The sequence below is a fragment of the Trifolium pratense genome, linkage group LG1, assembly GCF_020283565.1.
Source record: "Trifolium pratense cultivar HEN17-A07 linkage group LG1, ARS_RC_1.1, whole genome shotgun sequence".
NCBI lineage: Eukaryota > Viridiplantae > Streptophyta > Magnoliopsida > Fabales > Fabaceae > Trifolium > Trifolium pratense.
This window is the reverse complement of record NC_060059.1, coordinates 3,596,919-3,621,070: the sequence shown is the minus strand read 5'-3', so window position 1 is coordinate 3,621,070 and position 24,152 is coordinate 3,596,919. Positions and strand designations below refer to the sequence as shown.

At 33.6% G+C, this 24,152-nt stretch overlaps 4 protein-coding genes across 9 annotated transcripts; 2 read left to right on the top strand and 2 right to left on the bottom strand.

Annotated features, from left to right (window-relative positions):
• Positions 1–201: 201 nt before the first annotated feature.
• Positions 202–2,644, top strand: LOC123902779 (PRKR-interacting protein 1). The gene is made up of 2 exons (XM_045952570.1): positions 202–858; positions 2,061–2,644. Exons 1-2 carry the CDS (start codon positions 625–627, stop codon positions 2,331–2,333), a joined length of 507 nt encoding a protein of 168 aa, XP_045808526.1. The 5' UTR covers positions 202–624; the 3' UTR covers positions 2,334–2,644.
• Positions 2,645–3,848: 1,204 nt separating this feature from the next.
• Positions 3,849–6,654, top strand: LOC123902778 (reticulon-like protein B11). Its single transcript, XM_045952569.1, has 6 exons — positions 3,849–4,097; positions 4,282–4,462; positions 4,851–4,992; positions 5,103–5,172; positions 5,285–5,454; positions 6,136–6,654. The coding sequence occupies exons 1-5, from the start codon at positions 4,046–4,048 to the stop codon at positions 5,452–5,454; spliced, it is 615 nt and encodes a 204-aa protein (XP_045808525.1). The 5' UTR covers positions 3,849–4,045; the 3' UTR covers positions 6,136–6,654.
• Positions 6,655–10,566: 3,912 nt separating this feature from the next.
• Positions 10,567–13,168, bottom strand: LOC123902777 (protein TIC 21, chloroplastic). Its single transcript, XM_045952568.1, has 5 exons — positions 12,819–13,168; positions 12,424–12,681; positions 11,808–12,011; positions 11,107–11,221; positions 10,567–11,005 (listed from the first exon to the last, which is right to left on the bottom strand). Exons 1-4 carry the CDS (start codon positions 13,080–13,082, stop codon positions 11,108–11,110), a joined length of 840 nt encoding a protein of 279 aa, XP_045808524.1. The 5' UTR covers positions 13,083–13,168; the 3' UTR covers positions 10,567–11,005; position 11,107.
• Positions 13,169–14,335: 1,167 nt separating this feature from the next.
• Positions 14,336–22,640, bottom strand: LOC123902775 (pre-rRNA-processing protein TSR1 homolog). 6 transcript variants are annotated; one of them, XM_045952566.1, is made up of 23 exons: positions 22,531–22,620; positions 22,259–22,377; positions 22,076–22,164; positions 21,325–21,461; positions 21,165–21,241; positions 21,004–21,081; positions 20,511–20,642; positions 20,241–20,291; positions 19,993–20,133; positions 19,765–19,887; positions 19,569–19,646; positions 19,394–19,483; positions 19,199–19,321; positions 18,415–18,498; positions 17,996–18,094; positions 17,705–17,890; positions 17,502–17,571; positions 17,155–17,258; positions 16,771–17,060; positions 16,378–16,689; positions 15,937–16,015; positions 15,729–15,792; positions 14,336–14,928 (listed from the first exon to the last, which is right to left on the bottom strand). In XM_045952566.1, the coding sequence occupies exons 4-23, from the start codon at positions 21,410–21,412 to the stop codon at positions 14,816–14,818; spliced, it is 2,382 nt and encodes a 793-aa protein (XP_045808522.1). In that variant the 5' UTR covers positions 21,413–21,461; positions 22,076–22,164; positions 22,259–22,377; positions 22,531–22,620; the 3' UTR covers positions 14,336–14,815. The 6 variants fall into 6 exon arrangements, with proteins under 6 accessions (XP_045808522.1, XP_045808521.1, XP_045808518.1 ...); XM_045952565.1 differs by having other exon boundaries at positions 22,562–22,620; XM_045952562.1 differs by lacking the exon at positions 22,076–22,164 and having other exon boundaries at positions 22,165–22,377; positions 22,562–22,640.
• Between the last annotated feature and the right edge of the window lie 1,512 nt (positions 22,641–24,152).

Sequence of the window (24,152 nt, the reverse complement as noted above, 5' to 3'; positions counted from 1 at the left end):
ATTAATTATAAATTTGATATTTTTATTTGTGGACTAATTAAGCGAAAACACTTCAACCATGCTATGATTGGAGTTTGAATCTAAGATTCTCTATTTTATTATTTTAAAAATATTTATTGTTTCAATTTCTTCGATTATAATATAAAACAACGCATCACACCCGTGCATCGCACGGGTAAGGGTCTAGTAAATAAATAAATAAATAAAGTTAACCCTAAGACCAAATTCTTCCTCGCTTCTTCTTGTCATGCACCGCAACCCTTCCTCATTGTCTCAGTGTGTTCTCTTTGTAACCGAAATACATTAATCATTCATCATCGTTTCTCTTTAGCGCCCTCTTTCTAACCAAAACCCACCTTTATTCATCACAACACAATAATCATCACGGCAACAAGCTTTGTAACATTTTGGCCATATTTTAACGAAATCGCGTTCCCCCAGTTTAAGAATCACACAAATTTGGATTTGCAATCCGGCGAGAAACGGACTCAGTGGTATAGCCGCAGTTACACTGAATAACATCTGCTTGGAATAGGTTTAGAGATAGTTGAATTCAGTTTGTTGTGTGATAAATTGGTGGTTTGGGTTTGAGTTGAAAAAGTTAGGGTTTTGTTAAATCCCAAAATGTCGGCCGGTAAACCCAAAGACAAGGAATTTCAGATGGTTCCAGCGCCGGGAACGTCGAAACCGCCAGTACCTCCAGCATCAAATGCAATAGTAGAATATACTCCGCCTGTTTTTAAGGAGGAAGAAGAGGATTTGGAAATCAAGCTCCGACGTATCATAGACAATGTCCCTGTCCGTGTCAGCAACACTTCCGGTAGTTCTGCTGGTTCTGGCTCCGGGGATTTCCACCAGGTAAAACTTCTGTTTTCTTTTATAATAACGAGGTTGAATGAAAAGATATGAGTTTGTTTAGGTATTGTTTGATGAATTGTCCCAATGAGGTCTCTTCAATGGGTTTCCTGTCATGCAATAGTATTCTTGCTGCTTGTAGGTTTTGTACTAAAATTTCACTTTAAGGACTATTAACTGTAGACAGTAATTGCAATTTGCCAAAGGACCATTAGATGGAGTTTGAATTTCTGTTTGAATATAGCTGTTACCTGTTTATCCTAAGCTGTCTTGGATTCATACAAAATAATAAGTAATTGTTGTGAAGTGATACTGCAACTGCAATTAGATCATCCCGTGTTGCTCTTAGATCAATGCGGTGGTGATGAGGGGATGTCTTGTTAGTTAAACCGTGTGCTTATTTAATAAACTATAACAAGGAGTTCAATTAAGTGTTTCTTAATACGGTATTATAGAGTTTTTTTTAAATGAGCTGAAAATAACTCGCGATTATAAGTTATTTTTATAATAGTATCGCTACACCCTTTATGTTATAAGATGAATGTGGATGTTCTATTAACATAAGCTCTATGGGTGAGAGGAGAGTGGGGGTGCAATGTGTTTGAATCAAATTGGCCTCCCTGGCCAAACCATAGAGATGTTTGATTGTTGGATGTAAAATGATTGGAAATAATAAGTCTACAACATTACACTCCCATGTAGCAGTGGCTACTCACGACTGTAAGCAATATTTCAATTCATAGTGCAACTGTCTAATCAATAAACTTTCAGTGATAAGAGGATTAACCTTGTTTTATTTGTTTTTAAGTGGGCATATCTTTGAACTTCGTTAGTGTTAAGGTATTCATTGTTGCACTTCAGATGACCTGTCCTGTCCTGAATTGTATGGTTAGGATTTAAGATATCAAATCTCTTATCATTTGCGTGACATGTAATAACCAGGACATGCATACTTAAGTGTTTTCTCTCCCACTTTATTATGGTTTGAATTGACCTTGGGAAAGAATTTAACAGGACTGCTCACAGCTTGTTATTTTCTCATATCTTTGGTTTCACTTTTTCAAAGGAATCAAATGCATCTCTATTTTGTTTTATGTCATACTTGGTTCTACCAATCACTGGCATAGTATTTTTACTTGACACGTGATGTTTCGCTTTTTCACTTGTTCTGAGTGTTTTTCTTCTTCAAATTCTTTTCCCAACAGTATCGGCAGATGAGGCGCAAGGAGCAGGATCGACTTGCTAGGATGGAAGTTGACTACCAAAAAAGGAAAGAACTAGCAGAATTTGCTATGAGAAGGGAGGAGAGATTAAAAGCTGCTGAGGAACGGACAGCAAAGAAGCGAGCAAAACGTCAAAAGAAAAAGCAAAGGAAAAAGGAGAAAAAGATCAAAACAAATGATGGAGAACCGCAGCAAGAGAAACACGATTCTTCAGATGATGGGGATTCTGATAACGATGAGGAGGCAGCACCTTGAAACCAGCTCCTGTTGTACCCCAAGTTTTTTAAATTTGGTTGAAGCTAAGTATGCTAGGTGGGCATATCTGGCCTAAGGTAAAACACAGTCATGACTCGGGTTTCTATGATTTGTTTCCCATATGTATGTGAGTTGTGAGATACTGAGTTTAGAGGCAATACAATCAAATCATCCAATGATGTTGTTTATTTTAAAGAGAACTAAGTGCTTGTTTGCATTCACGGTAGAATGTTCTGTCACCGTGCCTTTGGCTGTTCCTACAAATTGGAGTTTCTTAATTTTCACTGAGTTTACTTTGAGATGTGATAAAATGTTTCTCACGGCCACACCAAACACAGGCTAAGTATTACAAGCTTTTTATTTAGAAGAAAGAATCAAATATCCAGCTTGGCTCTCAAATCTCAATGTGCGGAACGTTGTAGTATAAAAAGTACATTGGGATGTGATAAAATGTTCCTAGCCGCCTATCTGCCGTAAGGAAGATGGGGTACTAGTACAGTGCCACCCACCCTACATAGGTCTTTCTTTCAATTTCCATGGGAGCATCTCCAATTAGAGTGTTGGCTCCTATTTGGTTTCATGATTAGGCTTGAATATGGTGGCAGTAGAAGGTTTCTGCCTCCTTGAAGCTGAAGTTGTTATCCATGTGTGTCACCCTCTAGATCTTTTTTGTTGTTATTTTCATTGGGTGAAAAAGAGATTAATTTCAATGGCTAAATAAGTTTTTTTTTTTTGTTTCTAATAATGAATAGATTAGTTTATCTGCAAGGAAAAAAAAACCAAGAGATTATTGATATACTTATACCTATAATAATTTTTACATTGTCTACGAATCACAGTCAATCTTTTGTGTGAATTTAGTAGTTACAATTTAAGTCAAATATTGGTAATGGTCTAACAATTGCAATTGATTAATTATGTAAAAAGAACAAAAGATTAATCGATACGAAGATAGTATGGTGACTTGGCGGAATATAAGGTTGTTATTGATTGATAGTGTGAAATTGTTTTACACATCAACAATAATGTTTTTTGAAATTTGAAACTACAATTAGTTAGGTTATTATTTTTATTTTTTGAGTTTGAATCGAGGGTTTCAATTTTTTTTAACTCTTAGCTTAAATCAGTTGAGTTTTCCCCTCCACTTATATCAACAATGAATGAATTGGAAGTGATAAAAGTTTTGGTTGCTTTAAACAAATGGTTAAAGTTTGATCCTTGAATCTAGCGTATGAAAAAAATTGGTTGGAAGGGAAAATCCATGTCCCACAAAATCACCAACATAGATTATTGGAAGTGAAAACTTCATATCATGGTAACTAAAAAAAAATGTATACAAAACATTATATTGATTTTATTATAAAAAAAATTATTATAAAAATTATGATAAAAAATAAATAAACTTTATTATTATTGCTTCTAATAATATTTGAAGATTAAAATAGTATTTTTGTGACAATGACATTCAGCAGCATGGCCTACAACAAATGGGCCTGAAAAGCCCAGCCCTTAAACAAGCAAGGTCGCGAAGGCATGTCACTTTTCAGTTTTCTCTTTCTTGTTCTTGTAACAGCAAACAGTAGTAGATGACCAAAACCGAAATAAGAAAGAAATAGCCACCGTAACCGTAACTCTAACCGCACTTCTTTTATCATCTGGTTGTTACTCGCAACTCTCCTTCCACGCACCGCAATATTCCCCCAATCGCCGCCATGGTTGAACCTAACCGCATTTCCGTTCATCACGTTCTCGGCGCTGGCTTAGGTTCTCTCCTCTTCTCTTTCCGATTTCGTTCAATCTTCCATCGATCCTTTACTTCGATTACTTACTATTATCAATTGATCTTGTTTATAATTTCCAATTCGATTAGTTTTAACTATGAAACGATCGATTTCTATATCTTGAAACGAAAATCGGAGTTGACTAATTTATATTTGATTTGCGTTAGTTGCCGATGTGTTGCTATGGAAGAATTGGCGCGGCGGAGTTGCGGTGCTGAGTTCTGCAACCACATTGTGGTATCTGTTTGAATGTGCCGGTTACAATTTCTTGTCGTTTGTGGCAAATGTGATATTGCTTCTCGTCGTGATTCTGTTTCTATGGGCTAAAGCTGCTAATCTTCTTAATAGGTGTTTTACTTCTTCATAATCATTTTGCATTTTCACTGAGATTGTTATGTGAATCTCTTATGCTTAAATTGTTCATTTCAAACTTATAAGGAATTCTTGTTCTGAGGTGAAAATGATTAGTAAATACAGAGGATCTGTTGAGTGTTCTAAGAATTATGACATAAATTACTTTTAGGATGTTAAGTGCATTAGATTCGTGAGGATTATCTTTTGCAATATCACGGTGGCTGATCGTGATTCTGGTAACTCACTGTATTACCAAACATGCACCTGGTCTCCTGCAAAGTTGTAATTTGTAAGAAAGAGAGATTTTAGATTGGTTACTTAGATCGGTTACTATACAGTCTATACTTTCTGTGATTGAAATTATTTTATTTTTATGTCACAGACCTCTTCCTCCTCTGCCTGATCTGGAGATCTCGGAGGAAACTATTGCGAAGCATGCTGAAGTGCTGCAAATTTGGATAAATCGGGCTTTGTCTGTTGCACATGATATAGCAATCGAGAGGGATTTGTTTCTTTGTCTACAGGTACAGGGCTTTTTTTTGTTCTTATATTTCTTTTTGACCAGTTCCATGAATTTGAGCAGTAATATAATTTTTTTACGTTGATACTTGTTTGTGTGAATTTTTTGAATCAGGTTGTTGGTGTATTGTGGACAATATCTTATATTGGTAGTCTGTTTAACTTCTTGACTTTGATCTATATATGTAAGTTATATGCTTCTGTAGCTCTAAGCCTCTTACATCCTCTAATATTTTTTTTTTTTTTTACATTCTTTGCGTAGTGTTGTATTTAATATTCCTGTAATGATCTTGTCAGGTGTTCTTCTTAGCTTGTCACTTCCTGTGTTGTATGACAAGTACCAGGATCGAATTGATGAGAAGCTTCATGTGGTACATGGGGTTATTCACCCACATTATCAAAAGATTTGCAACATTGTCTTGAGCATTATTCCAAAACGTACAAGCAAAGAAAAGAAGGTGCAATAGGTACGTAGTAAGAGCAAGCTATTCCTTTACGTGTGTGTTTGATGAACATAGTTGATCAAAAGCATCTCCTGATTCCTTACATTTACAAGCTATTTGTCTACTAGTTGCTCAAAAACAATGTCCATAGATGTACCATCTAGGTATTCATATTTTAGTTCTGCTTGCAGTAGAGAGGCATCATAGTAGGTAGGTATTTGTTTTACTACTGTCATAGGACTATGTTTTCACTTGACATCTTTCTATTTAAGGCAGACATTAATTTACAGTTGAAACTGAATATAAAGTAACATTCGCTGTTCCGTGGTAGCTTTTGACAAGTCATCACGGAAGTTATCTATTGTTAAACTCAAATAACTAGTCATTAGCAATCATAGAAAGAGTAAAGAAGCTAAGAGCTGCAGAAAGGGTGTGTTTATGGGACATAAATTGTGCGCATATGATGTCTACTTTGGATTTTCGGTTATTTATACCATTTTTGTGCAATTTCCAGTTACTTCCAATGATACCAAATGCAACAGATGTTTTATACAGGCACAGTTTTTGTATAGTTTTTCCACTAATAATAATTCTAATGAATTTTATTTGTGTTTATACGCAATTGAAATTGTATCGTCATTCTTTAAAAGAAACCTTTAAGAGCTTCCATTGAAATTGTGTCAATTTATTCCATTTGAAATTCAGAGTGCAGATGGTTAGCTGAAGTCTAGTTAGGAGCCTACTGATGGATATGGAGCACTTGAGGTTTTCCTTTTGTTGGGAAGTTGTAGCTGTTTTAATTCATGATTAGTGGTATGCTAATTCTTCAGAAGACAGATTGAAAAAGAGATTTGATGTAGATGACTATTCTCTTGGATTTTCAGTGTATCCCATTGGAAGATGCTTTGTGTGAATTTTGATAAATAGGTATGTACCCTTGTTAATCTTCACTTTGGATTAGATTACCAGACTAGGGGGGTAAAAGAAAGGACCTAAGAACTTGCACATCGGTTTGTTTTTTTAGGATGGAAACATGGCACGATTTTTTGTTACAAATAGATTTTAGTTCAGTTGGTTTTATGATGTATTCCTGAAAGTGTTTAATCAGTAATTACCACTGTGTGTACTGCAATACTTTTATTTTTTCAAAATAGGAATGGAGAACTAGAAATATAAAAGTAACAAAATATCTCACTACTGCATGTTCCCGTGTGCTTGCTTCCAGTATGATTGCAATGCCTAATATAGTGTATCAGTTTTATTTTTTTAGTTGGAAACCTGAATGGTGGAGAGTTGTTATAAACTATTCAGTGGCTGGGGTTTGTTTTGTTACCTTATACAAGGTATATAGGTGTTTAAAACTGTTGGGTAAACTTTTCTTAAAAAACAAAATTGTTCGCGTCAAAATAAAATAAAATGTTAGCAAATAGGGATGACAACGGGTAGGGTATGGGTAGGGTACTATAGTACCCATCCCCATACTCGCAGTTTGAAAAAAATACCCGTCCCCATCCCTGTGTGGGTAACAATCTTTGCACCCGTGTCCACACCCCGTGGGTACTAAGTACCCGTACCCGTTACCCACATTTTTGTTAAAAATAAATTGATCAATTATAAAATATCATATCATTTTAATATAATTAAAAAAAATTCAAAGTTGCGGGGTATCGAACCGTGGTCTCCTTACCAAGTTCAGTGTCAATTACCACTGAACCAATTAACGACTGGTAACAATGTTTGCCATTGTTGATGCTAAACCTTACATTGAAGATGAAACATCATTAAGATTTTCTTATTTGTCCACTATGATTCTCATTCTATATTCAATTGATGCTTCAAAGGTAATAGAATCCATCGCATTCGCATATATGTTCATTGTATACTAGAGCTACTTCACATGCAAAGCTCAGCAATCCCAAACCCAAACAAGGATACAAAGATATGCATGTCTCTCCCTAGGTTTATTTTCTCATATACTATACAAAAATGGTGTTGTAAATTGAAGAAAAAAAAACCAACAACCCTTCCTTTTCCTGTTAGTTTACATTTTATTTCTGAACAATGGACTATGAGATTTATGATGGAACAATGGGCAACAATTTATGGACGAGTAAGAAGAATGCTTCTCTTCCTACTCCCATAGCTATCTTATCCCCCTAAAAAAAAATTTGCCCTTGAAAATAAAGTTTGGAAAGTAGATTCTGAATTGAAAAAATCAGGTTTCTCATTAAAACGCATTAAAACTTGGTTTTTTTTAGTTTGGAATCTACGCTCCTAACTTTACTCTCAGGGACAAAAACGAAATTTTAAAGTGGATAAGAGGAAAAAAAATAAAACCCACTAATTGCACTGAACACACTGAATTCGTCAATAAAAGGTGAGAAAGAATAATTCACTATATTTTCAATGTACGGTTGTGTTGTAACATTGTCCTATTGATATCACAAATTAATACGAGTTTTTTCAGTGTGTTTTGTCCTCATTTGCACACTTTTTGAGAACTTCTCGGTCAAACATGTTTAATTATAAAGTTCTTATGGTAGTGCAAATTAGTTCACCGGTGCAAATTAATTCACTACTCAATATATGGAATACAACAATAATATTTTTTTTTTTATTTTCCCTTATAATTTGGAACGAATAGAGTATATATGCAACAATTCATTTACCAAATTTAGAATTACCTCTTCAAATAAACTATTATCCACACAACTATTGTCGCATGTCATTTTATATTTGACTCATCCTGCTATTTAAATTGGCGCGGTTCTACTATGACATTTTTTTTTATAAAACTAAAATATCTATCCGTGCATACGCACAGTGGATAAACAATATTCAATATATAACATGTCAATTGATACTATTGTTTTTTAAAAAATGTATGGTATAATTATTATTAGAATAGTGAAGAGTTTGATTATGCATAACAAATGATCATGCATTAAAACGCCTACACATTGATGACATCAGAGAAGGGTTGATAAGAGAAATAAGGAAAATATATCTCCTCTTATGCTTTTTTGTTTCAATCATCTTTCATTTTCTTAATCCAATAGTTGATAAATCACAAAGAGCAAAAAAAACATTTAAGAGGGAAAAAAATGAATGAATGTCTAAGATTAATGCACGTCTGCACCATGATCAACATGAGAAAACAAATTGGGAGGATCTCCAGAAAGAAGAAAGGAAAGCGAATTGTTGTTGAAATTTGGGAAGGATAGAGATTTCGATAATTTAATTTGAATGACTTTGGAATATATAAAGTATTGGAAATAAAAGGGGTAAAAACATTGGAAATATGTGATATTTTTTTATAAGCATCGGAAATATGTGATTGATTTCAAATGTGATGGTTAAGTTTGACATCAACTACGAATGAAAATAATGTTGGATTTATAAAAGATGTGATCTATTAATCCCGAGGTTCTCCCTTTTGGGTGTCATCTCCCTCTTGTGATCTTGAAGCATCTGACCTTATATTTCTCCCGAGGTTCTCTGAACTCTCCAACAGATAGATTATTGAGTTTCAAGTATGAGTGGTTAATTAAGTTGCACATCGACTATAAATAGGAAGAATATTTTAAGGAGAATGTTAAATGTGTCCTAAGGGCACATGTTAATGAAGCAAATTTAGAAAGTATTTATTGAAGTTAGTTGTACATTTTATCTCTCAAACATTAAATTTCTTGTATCATTATGTAAAATTTATATATTAATGTATCTTAACATGTACTCTTAGAGCATACGTTAACCTGACCCATATTTTCTTTTGTTCAAAAAAAAAAAAGTGTAACTTATTAACCCGCTTCCCTAGACTTCCCAACAAATTCACACGTGTTAATTAATGTTATAACATAACCAAGCGAATTCAGCAACATATAAGACCACAACATGCCTCAAATTCAATCGAAGTCTCTATAATGAATAAATAGTAATCAAATGGTGGAAAGTGTGAATACTTATAAGAGTGTAATTAGATCACTAACACTAGACACACAAATCGACATGGTTTTCTGCAAATCCAGACCCAGCCATCGTGTGTCACTTTAGCTCCTCTACGCACCATTGGTTCTTGCAATCCACGATGGAGAATATTTCTTTCCCTTTTTCCTTTTTCTTTATCCGTGTTTTGTTTTTTTGGAAAGATTTTTTTTTTTTATATTTACAATGAGCTGGGGATCGAACCCAGGACCTACAGTGTACTACCCAAACCCCTCACCACTAGACCAAACCTAGTGACTTTATTTTTTGTTTTGTTTGCGGTAGATGTTCATTTAACGTTTCCGTCAATGACGTTAACTTAGGAGGGAGGTGTGCGTATATTAGTTAAATGATTAAAGGAGATGGTTGTTTAATTTAAATATAGAGGGGATGTCAGTGACATTTAAACAAATTCAGGGGAGATCAATGTAATTTCCCCTTATAATAAAATGTTATCTAAGCCACTAGATTTGATCTAGTGGTGAATGGTTTTGATAATACGACATAGGTTCTGGGTTCGATCCCCAGCTCATTGTAAACAAAAAAAAAAAAAAAGCAGTGCTGTATCTGGTGTCTCGCAAGAAACATTTCTTGCGAATTTCACGAATTGCTCACAGACGCTACTCATGATGGTTTTCATATTCAATTATCTCCTACACACAAGTTCTTCCAAATGGGTTAGATATGACCGACAATTAATTCAATATAGACTCAAACCAATTTCATATTACAGAGCTAGAGTTTGTTGGATACTTCAAAGCCAGAATATTCTTGTTAATTTTGTTCTGCAACCAGATTTACACTTCTCTTTGAAAAAAGAAACAATTCATTTTGTAATCATAAAGCTGCCAAATTCAAGTGATGGAGAGTGAGAATAGCCAGATGAGAAAAAGATTTACTGTACTTGATCAATGTTTAGTTAGAAGAAGAGAAAAAAAGGGCTTAGGTTGAAGCTTAATGAATACTGGAAGGATAAAAAAAAAAAGCGTCGAACAAGAGAAAGATAGAATTCACGATATTTCCTGATAAACTTTTCGCTATATTTAGTATTAGTCTATAATAAAACCGCTTCTAGTCCTCAGTTTTACAAAGATCGATTAAATTATCATGTCCTGCACATGAACCACATCGATCCTGCACAAGATTTTAAAGTATGATAAATTTATGCAAATGGAAATTTATTTGCAAAATGTGACTCACCCGGGGTTAAAACTGCTCCTACAATACAAACTCTCTGCATCCCTCATCAAACAGACAGAAACGTAGCCATTATTTTGAGTTAAAATAAAATATACAAAAAAAACCCTGATATTGCATGACAAGTCTAATATACAATAATTCCAAATTTGCATTTTGAATGTTCTCTATTCGGCACTTACTGTAGACAAGTTATGAGGGTGATAAAGTTAGAACCCAAACATGTCCAAACTGTAGATAGTGCGGTAAACTCCTGCCACTGTGATAATCTCTGCCCATGGATCATGAACTGTTGTGGTGTTACCATGATTCGTGCTTATTGACAACATTGCACAGGTTCTTTTCAACTTGGGAATATAAGATGTCAACCACCAACGAAGAGAGCCTTAAAATGCTGTATCAAGACCCAACACAGTTCATTAAGAAAAAACCCACTAGAAATGAGTGTACAATTTTGTGCGTGTGTAAATTCATTCTACCAGATTTGAGACACACCTTATGCAGACTTCAGAAATGGAACAGCTTCTGAAGGAGGTAATGTGACCGATCTCAACAATTCCAGTGAGAAAACAAGGCCAAGGAAATGAGAAAGAATTGTATTTGCTGAAGCCTGCAAAACAAAGAATAATATTATGCTTATTATTAGGCTTGTTAAAAAATATTATGCTTATTAGCAATTACTTGAAACTTGTTACCATCCAACACAATCAATGTTACCTCACATTAGTTTGTTGTTGAAATTGTCACCTTGAATTTGATATGTTCTCACTAATCATTACAAAATATAACCTTGTTTTTGTTCTTTTTCCTTGTTACTAGATTTCAAAAAAGCATCGGAAACAAGATTTTGTCATTCTCATCAGGTTTCTTTGGAAAATCTTGAAAAAAGTATTTCTTATTATTAGACAAAGCTTATCAAGTAAAAATGAAAAACATAAAATAAACCAAACACCAGTCTTTCCTATTGTTGGAAATCATTTGCATTTCATACCCTCTAGCATGTATCTAAATCTAATACTACAGAATTTTGTAAAAAGTAATTTAATTGAATCGTTTTTATTAGCATTATTAGCAAAGAAGGCCAAAATTTGCAAAACACGGGAAAGAGAACAGCTGAGAATAACATTGATAAATAACTTAAATTTCCTCTATAGAAGATATCTTTATATTGAAATTGAACAACCAATAAGTTTTACCTGCACCAAAAAGACATCCAATGCGAGAACAGGGCTTGAACCAGGAGCGATTCCCTGATAATATGGGTTGGCGGAGGAAGTAAGAGCCTTTGCAACTAAGACTCCAACCGTGGCTTGCATCCCAAGAATAGCAGCTCCCATCCCCAAAAGGTTCAATACTATACCATTTTGCAAGCTTTTCACTACATCAGATCGAGGGGGTGCCTGAAACCACAACTAAACGCTCAACCTACATCCTAAATAATCACTAAATTTGTGTTTGAAGTCAACCGGCACTAATTTCACATTAAGAGGCTGTTTGAATTGACTTATTTAGCTTACCTACTAACATAAACACTTGTAAGACTTTCTGAGAAAGCTTACGAAAACAGCCTATGACACATCCATAAGTTGTTTTCATCTTATTTTCACAACTCTCCAGAATAACTAATAAAAACAATTCTATTTAATTTTATCTTTTGTTACAGAAATAGCTTATACATAAATTCGCTAAGCTATAATTAATGTTTAATAAACAAGGTCTAAATTGATCAAAACAGTTAGAACATTAACATCTTTAGCTTCCTAAGCAAATTTAACTATTCTTATTTAAATGGAGAATAAAAAATAAAAACACCTTCGTAGGAGCATTAGCAGTTCTACTAAGCCTCTCAGAGAGCCGAATATAGCCAAAGGACCAAAACACTGAAATGAATGCAGCAGCTATTCCACCAGCTGTAGCATAAAACGTTGCCGGGGATGTAACTCTTCCGGTAACAACAACGGAAAACGATAGTATAACAGCTGATACAACGGTACATACTAGTTGACCCCAAAACCCTAAACTACCTAAACGCTTAAAATGCCTCGCAGTTTTCTCCAATCTCTTCGCCACCTGCACAACAACAAAACCTCAATCATCACTCTACATTATCAATTGCACAGCTCAAACCCTAGAAATTGAATTCAATTTCATAATCAAATAATCTAGGAAATAACGAGAGAGAGAGAGAGAGAGAGTGTGTAGTGTACCTGATCGAGTTTTGCTTTTTCTGATTCATCGTTGGAAGGATTGACTGTTGGAGAGGTTTGGGAAGAAGCGGTTACGGTGAAGGGAAGTTTCCATGGACGATGAGAACTGAAGGAAGTGAAAGAGGGAAGTTTGAGAGGGAGTGATGGAAATGAATTTGGCGGTTGAAGTGTTCGGGGAAGACGAGGGACAGAAATGGCGGAGAGTGAAAGTGGAATTGCCGTGAACCTGCCGGAGCATGGTGCCGCCGGTAGAAGAGTTTGCATTGTTAATGTTTAAGAGAAAGTGTAGTTGTTCGATTTCTGTGGTCTGTTTTCGTCTTCTTCCTTTTTCTGATTCATTCACACTTCAGTTCTATTCTACTGGTTAGACTCAATTTTTATAATTGGGCTTTTTATTGGGCTTTTAAATTTGGGCTTATTGCTGAACTAAGAGTTGTTCTTTTTGTGCACCCATACTTCTCGTGCGCCATTCTAAATAATCAAAATATCCCGCTCGCAAATTAAATTTCAATCTCAGTTCAAATTTTAAGTAACGAACTCAATCTCAACGTTTGCACCTGTCACCCTCATGAATGTAAATATTATGAACAAACACAATTTGTTACTTATAGTGCAAACTCAATTTGCATTTTAACTAGTGAACCTTATAAAAATTTGGCAGTCATTCAATACCATATTTTGAATCCAACTTGAAGTTCACCTTGGTTAAGATAAGTTCAAAAGTGTAGTGAATAGCATACACGAGGTCAAGGGATTTCCCTTCATGAACTTGGAATCTAGAAGAATTTAGTAAAATATGACTATTACTAAAATACTAGTACTCTATTGGTTATACTTAGTTTATTTGAATGTGATCTCTCTACGCTGTGGTGCATGCAAAAAGTCTAGTTAACGGACCATCATGGCGGCAGAAAAACTCATGTACCCAAAAACCTTCATCGGTTAGGGTAATGAAGTGGTCCTCTAGTACAAAGAGACCAATGTATTCGTAACCCCTTGCATTGTTGCCCACATTATTGGTCCTCTTAGTGCATCAGTTTCTAAACTTTGTTGTGCATCACATTCAACATTTATTCTATGCACCTTGAATTATAACAGTTTAAATTATGAAAAACGTTTTTCTCTTTCAATTATGAAAAACAGTTTAAAATTTATCTATTAATATAAACCATTGTGAGACCATTTGAAAAATATTTAAAAACATTATTACACCAATAAACCGTCTAGAACTTGTTTTTATAAACTGCGATAACTTGTGAAAAACTTATATTAAAACAATATATTATTTTGTTAAGGAAATATTTATCCAAATAAGCAGTTGTATGATGAGCACTTAATATACATATTTATCCAAACAGGGACCAAAACTTACTAAGGAATCGCTCTGTTGGAAACTAGAATCCAACCAACAACTAATTTCACACGGTCATTTTTCCACCAGCAAGAGTCGCGTGTAGTGGCGTGACAAAGATACACAGCTTAAAACAAAATACTATGTAGTTATTCACCCCGTAACATTTCAAAGTTGAATAGGTTTGCTGCTGCCTACAGATGTTTTTATAACCATTGATTAAAAGTCCAAACCAATCAACAACTACAATACAATAGAATGTGCAAACATGCATAAGTAGCTTTAACTGACATGAAGTTCATCCCGTCCCATAATGATAAAGATATAAATGAATTATAATGCGAATACCTAGTACATACTGATTTAAATTATACCTAGTACACAGTATTTGCAAATACCAAAAATATCAAAATAAATTTAAAACAAAAATATGATATATGTTAATTTATCTTCTCTCAGGTGCAAACAAGCAAGGTATTCTGGCCATTTTTTCAGTAAATAAACGGCCACAAAACTGCATCCTCCGTTCAAGGAAGTCAATTTGAACCAAACAAAGCTTCATTCCCAATCAATAATCAATATAACATTGACTTTCTACTGAATTCCTTGATCAATAACAGAATTCAACTGTCATCCCATTAAATATCTATAGTAAAGGAAAATAACGGGTTGGTCTCCTCGGGTATGCACGTTTGTATAAATTCAAACATACAGTATCACACTGTTCAAGAACCCCGTTGAGAAGGCACTTCGTTGCTCCTGAATAACAAGCAGATTACAATCAATAGGTGTCCCATATCTATTTGAATGCTAATGATTACAAGCTGAAATATGAACCAAAAAAACTTGCACAGGGAATTTATGTTTAGTCAACAAAACAATAAACGAATAATTCATTATCATTAGTTCTGTAAGATTAACGTTCATATTTATCAACCCACGGAATCCAAAGGAAATCATTTCTCGGCTTCTATTTATTTTAGTGTTCATCACTCATCTCACACTCATGATAATCTCATCCACCCCTTTTAATTAGTAGCATTTTTAGATTTATCTACGCAATGTATAAAAATTCTAATAAACCTAGACACTAGACAGTACGTACAGCATAACTCTCCCAGAAGAGTATAATAAATCTCCAAGCAGCTATGGAGCTGAGCATTAAAAAAATCATAAATGGGTACAGTTGTGTTTCCAATAGTGAAGATTTCCCTTGGCAAACAATGATTGCAATCAATATCCAATAATGGGGCAGATCTAATTGTAATTTATCAGACTAGTCATATGAAACCAAATTGAGGTATGAGGTAAGAGGTAAATTCAAATTGACGGCATAGAAAAAGTCCATATGAAACCATAATTTTCACAAGATAAGCAAATTATGATTTTTTTTTTACAATTGATAAGAAAATTATGATAAAACATTATAAATGAGTCATGATGAGAATCATGGAATGAGCAAGTTCATCATTAATGAAGCAATAAATAATCAATTTCACCCTAAAATGAGTAGCTGCCTGAATTTTATAGTAAATGTAATGGTTTGGAACATAACATACCGTGTGTACCAACAGGTTCTTTAATTCGGCCACGAAGACCACGTTTGGTATATATCTCTACAGGCTGCAATCACCACCACATTAAGAAATCACATTAGGGTGATAATTGAGGATAATTCTCAGAGAATGGTTTTTTCAATACTCTACAAATCCTCGTCAAAGTTAAATCCAATTATTTTGGAAACACTGGGTGAAAATTGTTTCTTACCTTGAACCATTTAACATCCTCTGGATTATAGAACATGTGTCTTACAGAAGCTTTACGTTTTGATACTTTTTGAGGGTAGCTGCACCACAAAATGTTCAAAAAGTTCTCATGAGAATAACATTATAAATGTCTGAAATGAAAATATTTACTTTTTTCCAGATTCAGCATGCAAAGAAATCAACCAAAAAGACCATAGAATAGAACCAATAAGTAATACACAATGGTTTTTGTTGACATTATAATTATAGGGTTTCAGAAAATAGTAGAGAGAATAAGAATAAATGGGGAAACAAATCATGACTATAGTTTATAACTAACAATTATGGAAACTAATGCCAACAGATAAACTAAGTCTAAGATACATATATCGAGATACAACGAATTTATTTATTATATAAAAGTTTTGAAGTGATGGATCTTGGCAACAATAAATAAACATACCCTGTCAATATAACACGCTTAAGGATTATCCTAGCTGGATCAACAGTTTTCAGTGAGCCAACTGCAGCCACTGTGGCATCTTCTCCAACTCTCTTTAGGACTATTGTAGGAAGAGGAGGAAATGAAATTGGTGCATAAATTGAAGCAACTGAAAAACGTCCAGCATGGAGAAACCTCTCCATCTTGTTCTTGTCTGTGTTTATGAACTCACTAGAGAAAGTTGGTCTGCCAACAAATTGTCGAAACCCGACATGAAATATCAACTCTTCCTTTGCTTTGATGGGTGCATCATATGTTTCGTGCTTCTTCACGCTAAAAAACAAGTAATTTAGTTCGTTACACATCTTTTGTATATTCAGAAAATATGGTAAAAATGATATAGCATATACACACCTGAAGTGAAGGACAGATAGTTTCGACTCATGTTTCAACAGGCCACATGCTGTAACCGGGGCTGTCTTTGCAAGTGTACATAATTTTGAAGCCGCTGCACTGGGCACATCCTTGATATGCAGCCTAGCATATGAGCCAACTGGAATACAGTCCTCTCTGCCTTCTTCATCCAATTCTAAAGCTTTAGCAAGAACATGCTTTTGGATTCTTTTAAAATTATCATATGCAAAAAATTTGGCATTCTTTTGGTCAAATGCAAAAATTTTGGCATAATCTTGGGGTAGAGATTCCTGATATTATTAGAAATGTCAGATTATTTTTATTTTTTTGTATGTTATTATTAGCAATGTCTCACTATAAAGAATCTCCAAAAGACAAACATACTTTAGGATCCCATGAAGAATTCCTGAAGGACTTGAGTCCCCTATATTTTGCAAACCGCACCCTAGCCGGAACATCCAATGGTGTATCCACTTCATCAGGATACTCTACAACAAACAAGTAACAAGTGACTAATCAAAAAGAATGTGATTATATCAGCAATGCAACTGCAAAATTTCAAACAAAGCAATAGGTATCCATGGCAAATTCCCAACAAAGTGCAAAAGGCAGGACATGAGATATAAACTAGAAACACAAAAAAAAAAGTTTACATACAACATTAGGCACAGGAAAACCAAACTTTCAAGCCTTTATAAAAAAACCGATAAGAACATAAAAGAAAAACATACCCACATCTGCAGCATGTGCTTCTTTAAGTTCCTTGAGTTCATCTTCGATCTTCTCTCTAGTATCTACTTCCTGTATTCCCAAAATAGTAATCATGTGCTAAAGGTATAGAATGATAGAGGACCAGAGACTGTGCAACAACGTCAAAGGTCTAAGGGTAAATATGTAAATATATTAAGTATTGCAAAAGTATTAACAGGCTCACCATCATTGATTCATTGTCAGTTTCATCCTCAGAATCTCCTAATCTTAGTGAAGCTCCATCACCATCAAGATCTAAATACTCATTTCCCTCTTGACCTGGAGACTCATCTCCTTCATCCAACACCATACCATCTTCATTGTCACTGTCTGACACCTCTTCATCAGATTCATTATTAATCCATGCAGCCTGAAAATAAAAATAAATACTAGATATCTATTATTTCCATACTAAAAAATACAATAAGGTCGACCGAAAAACAATCAGAAGTGAATCAAGAAAACAAGTACATACCTGGTATTCGGAAGTGCCAGCAGGAAGCTTCCTCTTTCTTATCTTTTTTTGCTTTCGATCTTCAGCAGCCTTTTTTATTTCTTCCTCTGTTGGCCATGTCTGTCAACAAGTAATAATATCATACCAAAACACTAAACAAAAGAATCTTACAAATAAAGTAAACACATGATATTCAGATAATGCACCCACTAATTTGTTAAAACACTTTGTTTGGGGGAAGGGGGCTGATTCTAGGCTGAAAACAGTGAAATCAGATAATAGGCAACAACTGATTGAATTATAAGCTACTCATCAGAACTTAAAATACTATAATGATCAATTAAAATGATGTCAATTAAGAAATTACAAACACTGAAGCTTATAAATCAACCATTATATTTTACAAATGGCAATAGTAGAAATGATATTTCATTATCTACCTGCTCTCCAGCAAGAAGATCGGGTTTATTCTCAACAACTAAAGATTCTTGGTTGTCAGCATCTGGAACTAGAGTACGAATGACCTACAACATTAAAAGGTAGGAAAAATGAGGAAAAACTAAACGTGTAAATATAAATAAATGGTTAGAGATTAAATGAGTAAATAAATATTATAATGTCCAAGTGTTGCAAAACAGCGGATTTGGAATTTTAGTATATCAAAATTAAAAGGGAACTTTGTTGGTGTTTTCAGATTGACAAAAAACAGTCAAATTGTTATATTTCAATATTAACTTACATTATTTTACTTAGCTTTTTAACATGTGCATGTGATAATGATACATTATAACATTTGACATACTGCTATATAATACTTACATAATATATGTGCAAAACCAGACTGAAACTCAAAACCTTAAAAGGATTGCTATAATTTACATAATATATGTGCAAAACCAGATTGAACCTCAAAACATTGAAGGCCGCAACTTTTAAGAGTTCCTAACCAGTCTAGTTTGAAATTTCAGTATATAAAAATTAAGAGGTAACTGTTGGTTTTTCAGAATGACAAAAAAATCTTTTCGCCAATTTAAATTGTTATAATTCAATATTAATTTACATTATTAGATTTACCTTCAATGTGCATATTATACATTTTAACATACTGCTATATATTTAAATAATAAATGTGCAAAACCAGATTGAACCTCAAAACTTTAAATGCCACTTCCTTTAAGAGTTCCTAACCAGTCTTGTTTTCAAAACTAAGTAAGACTACATTACCTCCACATCCTGCATCTCATCTGAATCCATTAAGTCCTGGTTTTTCTTTGAATTCAAAGGAAAGGGATCCTTAAGAACCTCAATTTTGCACAGTTGAAAATCTCCTGCACCTGATACATGAACCTGAACAAAAAAAATGTGAGACATCAAACAACTAAATGCAACTAAAATTTATTCCATGACCTTGCTGATTACCAGTTGATTCACAGAGAGGTTACGAACACGGAGGTAACCGCTGAGAACGAGGGTGCATTTATCAGAATTGCCATCATATACTGCGTCAACCTGTAATTTAGGGTGGTAAACATGATGAGCGCAATATAAGATATAAAATGTAAATTGCTGGAGATTCAAATTGATGAATTCAAACCTTGTTTGCCACGAGGTAAGATCGTTGAGTTCTCCAATGAGGAGTTTTAAGCCTTTGCTCTTTAAAGAGCGACAGGAACTGCAATGACAAAGATGAGAGAAGTGGAAGGCTTAAACAACCAAACTGGATATACAATGGATGATAAATTTAGCAGGTGCAATCAGAATTTACAGCCATCGATGAGTGAAATAATTACCTTGTGAAGATCATCCTTTGTATCAGCTGGATAAAATTTACAGTCCTCAGGAAATTCAGAAGCAAGACTAGATGTACAAATCTTCTTTAGTTCATTTCTTTGTTTTACCTCAGTCGGCAGGTCCTGAGAGCACATGTAAATGATTAAAATTCAATTTCTTCATGAAACAATTGTAAGCTCACATAAATTACTCGATTTGGTCCAAAAATAAGAGGCAGTATAACTTACACGAACAAAGACAGCAGTGCTTGGTAAACCAATAGATCTAAATACAGAAAGGCATTGATTTCCAAATGAATCAATGAAGTAAGAATCAGTTTCTTCACACAAAGACCTTGTAGAGGCCACAAAAACCAGTAGATCAGCAACCTACAACACAAATATTGTCAAACGGTAATCACTCACAACCCACATTTTCCAAACCCGCAAACCAAAATCCTTGAGAAAAGAAGGAAACGGGAAAAAAAATATAGTACCTTCGCCATTTCCATGCAGGATAGTAAATCACCATGAGGTGCTTTCAGTACCTGCAGTTTACAATATTGGTGTGTATCGATATTACAACTTCTAATACATGAGAATTGAGAATGTATAAATTTTTTAATTCATTACTCGATAGAATTATAACTATTGTTAAATATTAAACATAAAAGTTTTTCTTAGCAATTAACTCAATCCATGTTGTATATACAAATGACTCGACAAATTAACTATGTTCGAAAGAATGAGACAGAAGTCAGATCTACCGTTACTCTGGTCCTATATTCAGAAGAAGAAACTGTCCCTGACAGCACCGCAGAAGATTGTTTCGATAACAATGACAAAAGATCGTCTGCAAGTGATTCTAAATCCACAGTGGCACAAAGGGCAAAAAGTACCTGGGAGGAACAAAAATATAATAGGAATGTGAGGGCACAATAAAAAATGTATTCAACTTGAGTATTTGAGATTATTTACTAACATAAGCATGTGTGATACTTTTTGGGAGAACTTATGAAAACAGATTATGATGTGTTCATAAGATCTTTTCAGCTTATTGGGAGAGCTTATGAAAACAGATTATGACATTTTTTTCAGCTTATTTCCGTAAACTCTCCAGAATAATTTGACTATATTGTTACAAAAACAGCATGTAGATAAATACTTGTATGATAGATAAGAGCCAACTCTATAAGTTAATGAAACTAAGTATCGAAACAATGCATAAATAAATGTCGAAATCAGTAAAAATTTACTGACAATTAGGCGCGGAGGACATTTGGATCCACACAATTCTCTTCTTTGTTTCAAAACTGTAGCCCTTTTTTGTTCACGAATCTGTAAAATAACAAATGAATTACTGAGGAAGTAAATATAACAGAAAAATAAGAACAGAGAGACATAGAAAGAGATTGAAATACCATTTTATTTCTCTGGAGTCGAGCGGCACGAGCACCTTTCCCGACATTACGGTCAGATTTTACGATCGCAAGTCTATCTAAACAGTTAAATTGAAAAACCTAACATTAATAATAATGAATGGAAAAACTGAAAAATCATTAGTATAATAAAAATACGAACCTTTAACAGAAGTTTTGTGAATATTGCTAGAAGATTTAGAAGAGAATCGTGACTTGTGAGACTTATTGACTTGATGCGTCGGAGCCATTGTTATTGCACTGAGCAGCTTGTTGATGCGAGTTGTAATCTGCAAAACCCTATTTTGAAGACCAAATTAAACTAAACCCTTTTATCACATACACGGCCAGTTAACTTTAATAATAAAGTTAATTACTATCAATCAAATTTACTAAATAACCCTAATATTCATAATCAAATTTATAATTTTTTTATTAATAAATATGCATGTAGTCATTATTTGTCATTGATAATTTATTTATTTAGGGGGTGTATTGAATTGAGTTTTTAATAGATTTTAAAATATTTTTTTATAATAAAAATTTCTTGATGTATTCAATCAAGACTTTTATAAAATGTAAACAAATTTTGTGGTATTCAATTAAGACCAAATTTAGGAGAGACTTTGTTTTCTGATTTTTGTTAGTTAGGGGCATTTTAGGTTTTTTGATGTGGTGTCAAATTTTTAGATATGGGTATTTTAGGTTTTTTCAGGGCACATTGGTTTCTTATAGATATATAGATTGTATGTACAGAACTTATATACAAATTGATATGAATCACGAAATTCATATGAATCGCACAATCAAGAACTTCGAAAGTGAAATCAAACAAAATATATAGATATAAACGATGAATAATATGAATATGATTAAGAATTAAACGATGGAAATTGAAGAATCAGTGAAAGTACCGTAGCGGCGCAAATCTGAGAGGAGGCCGCAGAGAGAGTGAGAGAGAAGAGGCGTGCCCTAGCTAGGATAATCGAGGAAAGGGACCAACCTGTGATAATCGAGGATGAGGAGGATTCAGTTACTTTAGTAGGTGAATACAGACCGTCCGATCCACGTGTGTCTCTCTGCAAGTAAGTTCCTACCGTGGTCGACCAAAATCAAAGATGTTGCAACCGGCAAGGAGTGGAGTGGGAATTTTGCGTGTTAGGTAGTTAAGTTACTGAAGTAAGCAGGGACGGATCTATATAGAGGCAGAGTGTGGCTATAGCCACACCAGAATTTTCAGTATTTTATTCATATACATAATATATAATGAGCATGAAAAATAAAAAAAAAAACATAAATCAGAATAACAAAAACATAAACTAGAATAACAAACACAGGATGATGAAGCAAAAACGAGAAAGATTAAAACCAAAGAAGATGAAGAAGAAGCAAAACGATACTAGCATAGGAAGTTTGAAGAAGAATAGCAAATGACGGCAGCTTTTGTTCTCTACAATACATCATAACAATTAATAAGACACTTATTTAAGGTTTCACATATTTCTTATGGGCTTGGGCCGTTTGGCCTTATGTTTCTGTGTGCACAGTGTCACTTTTGACCACTTTTTTTCTTCTTTCTTTTCTATACCCCTATTTAGTAGTATTTTGAACACCTATACCAATTAGTTACTCATTAGTTTGATCAACCTGATTGCTCATTATTAATTGGGTGAATATCTATTAGAGTTTAATAATATTGTTTTCGAGTCATTTATAAGTCACTAAAAATATTGATATTATTTGGTGTTGTTAAGCTTGAAGTGTATGTCGTTTTAGTGATTTGAATTCGAACATCTTTCATATATTTAGCCACACCAAAATTTAATGTCTGAATCCGTCCCTGGAAGTAAGAAACCCTAGAAGATAGTAAAAGGGTCAATCTCGGGTTATGGACTATAGTATTGGGTCGTTAAGCCCAGATCTAGGACCCATACAAGTGTCCGTTTCTGATTAGAAGACAGAGTCTGGATTCGCTCGCGGTACGGTCTTTTTTTTTTATCTCTCCACCTTATCTTTTTTTTTTTGGGGGGAAATAATTGGAAATTAGAATGCTTATTTTAATTTTCTAATCAATACTGTACTGCTAGTGCTAGTGCCGAGAGCGTGGAGATTTTTTGCGGAACACGTGCTCCAAAATAAAAAAGGAAAACCATAAAAATTTTACTTTAGTTTTTTAAAATACTAGGGATAAACCCGCACGAGTTTGATTAAAATATATAATTAAAATATTTTTATAAATAAAAAATAATAATTGCGATAACTATAATCACATATAGTTAAATAATAGATATTATTTTAAAATATGATTATATTTAATATTAGTATATGAGTAAAAAAAAAGTTGTTTAGAAATATTAGATTTTTTATTAATTTATATCGTAGTTTGTTTACATTTTAATGTAATAGATCTCTTATAATATTTCATAAGTTTGAAAGGATGTATCATTTTTTATTTTATTAGTGTAATAATATAAAATTTTAGTTTTCTTTATATGAGTTGCAATTTTATAGTCAAATGTCACTTTGTTTTTTATTTTTAATGTATCCCTTATTTTATTATTTTCAATAAGAGTTGGAGGCATACCTAATTATACTTGTAGACAATATTGCTCATGAGAAATGTTAAAAAAAGTTTTGATTATGGAATATGATTCATATATGGTGGTTTTGACTATTTGTTCCACGTGTTCTCATTTTTTGAAAATTATGTATCAAATAGCATATTTTGCTTACTATGTTTTATGCAATTTAAGGTTCCAAATAGCTTATCTACTTACTCATCTCTCGTTTTCTTGGAGTTTATTCTTACATATTCACTTGGTGAAATTTTATTCCAACTTTATTAGTCCCAATTTTCTAGTCTATTGTTTGGTTCACTTTTTTTTTTGCTTGGTCCTTTTGTTTTGGGTTTGTTTTTCTTTTTCTTGGTGAGGTTTGTGTCTCTTCAAAATTATTGTTAGTTTTTGTCCCTCTTATTTAATATTTTCTTGA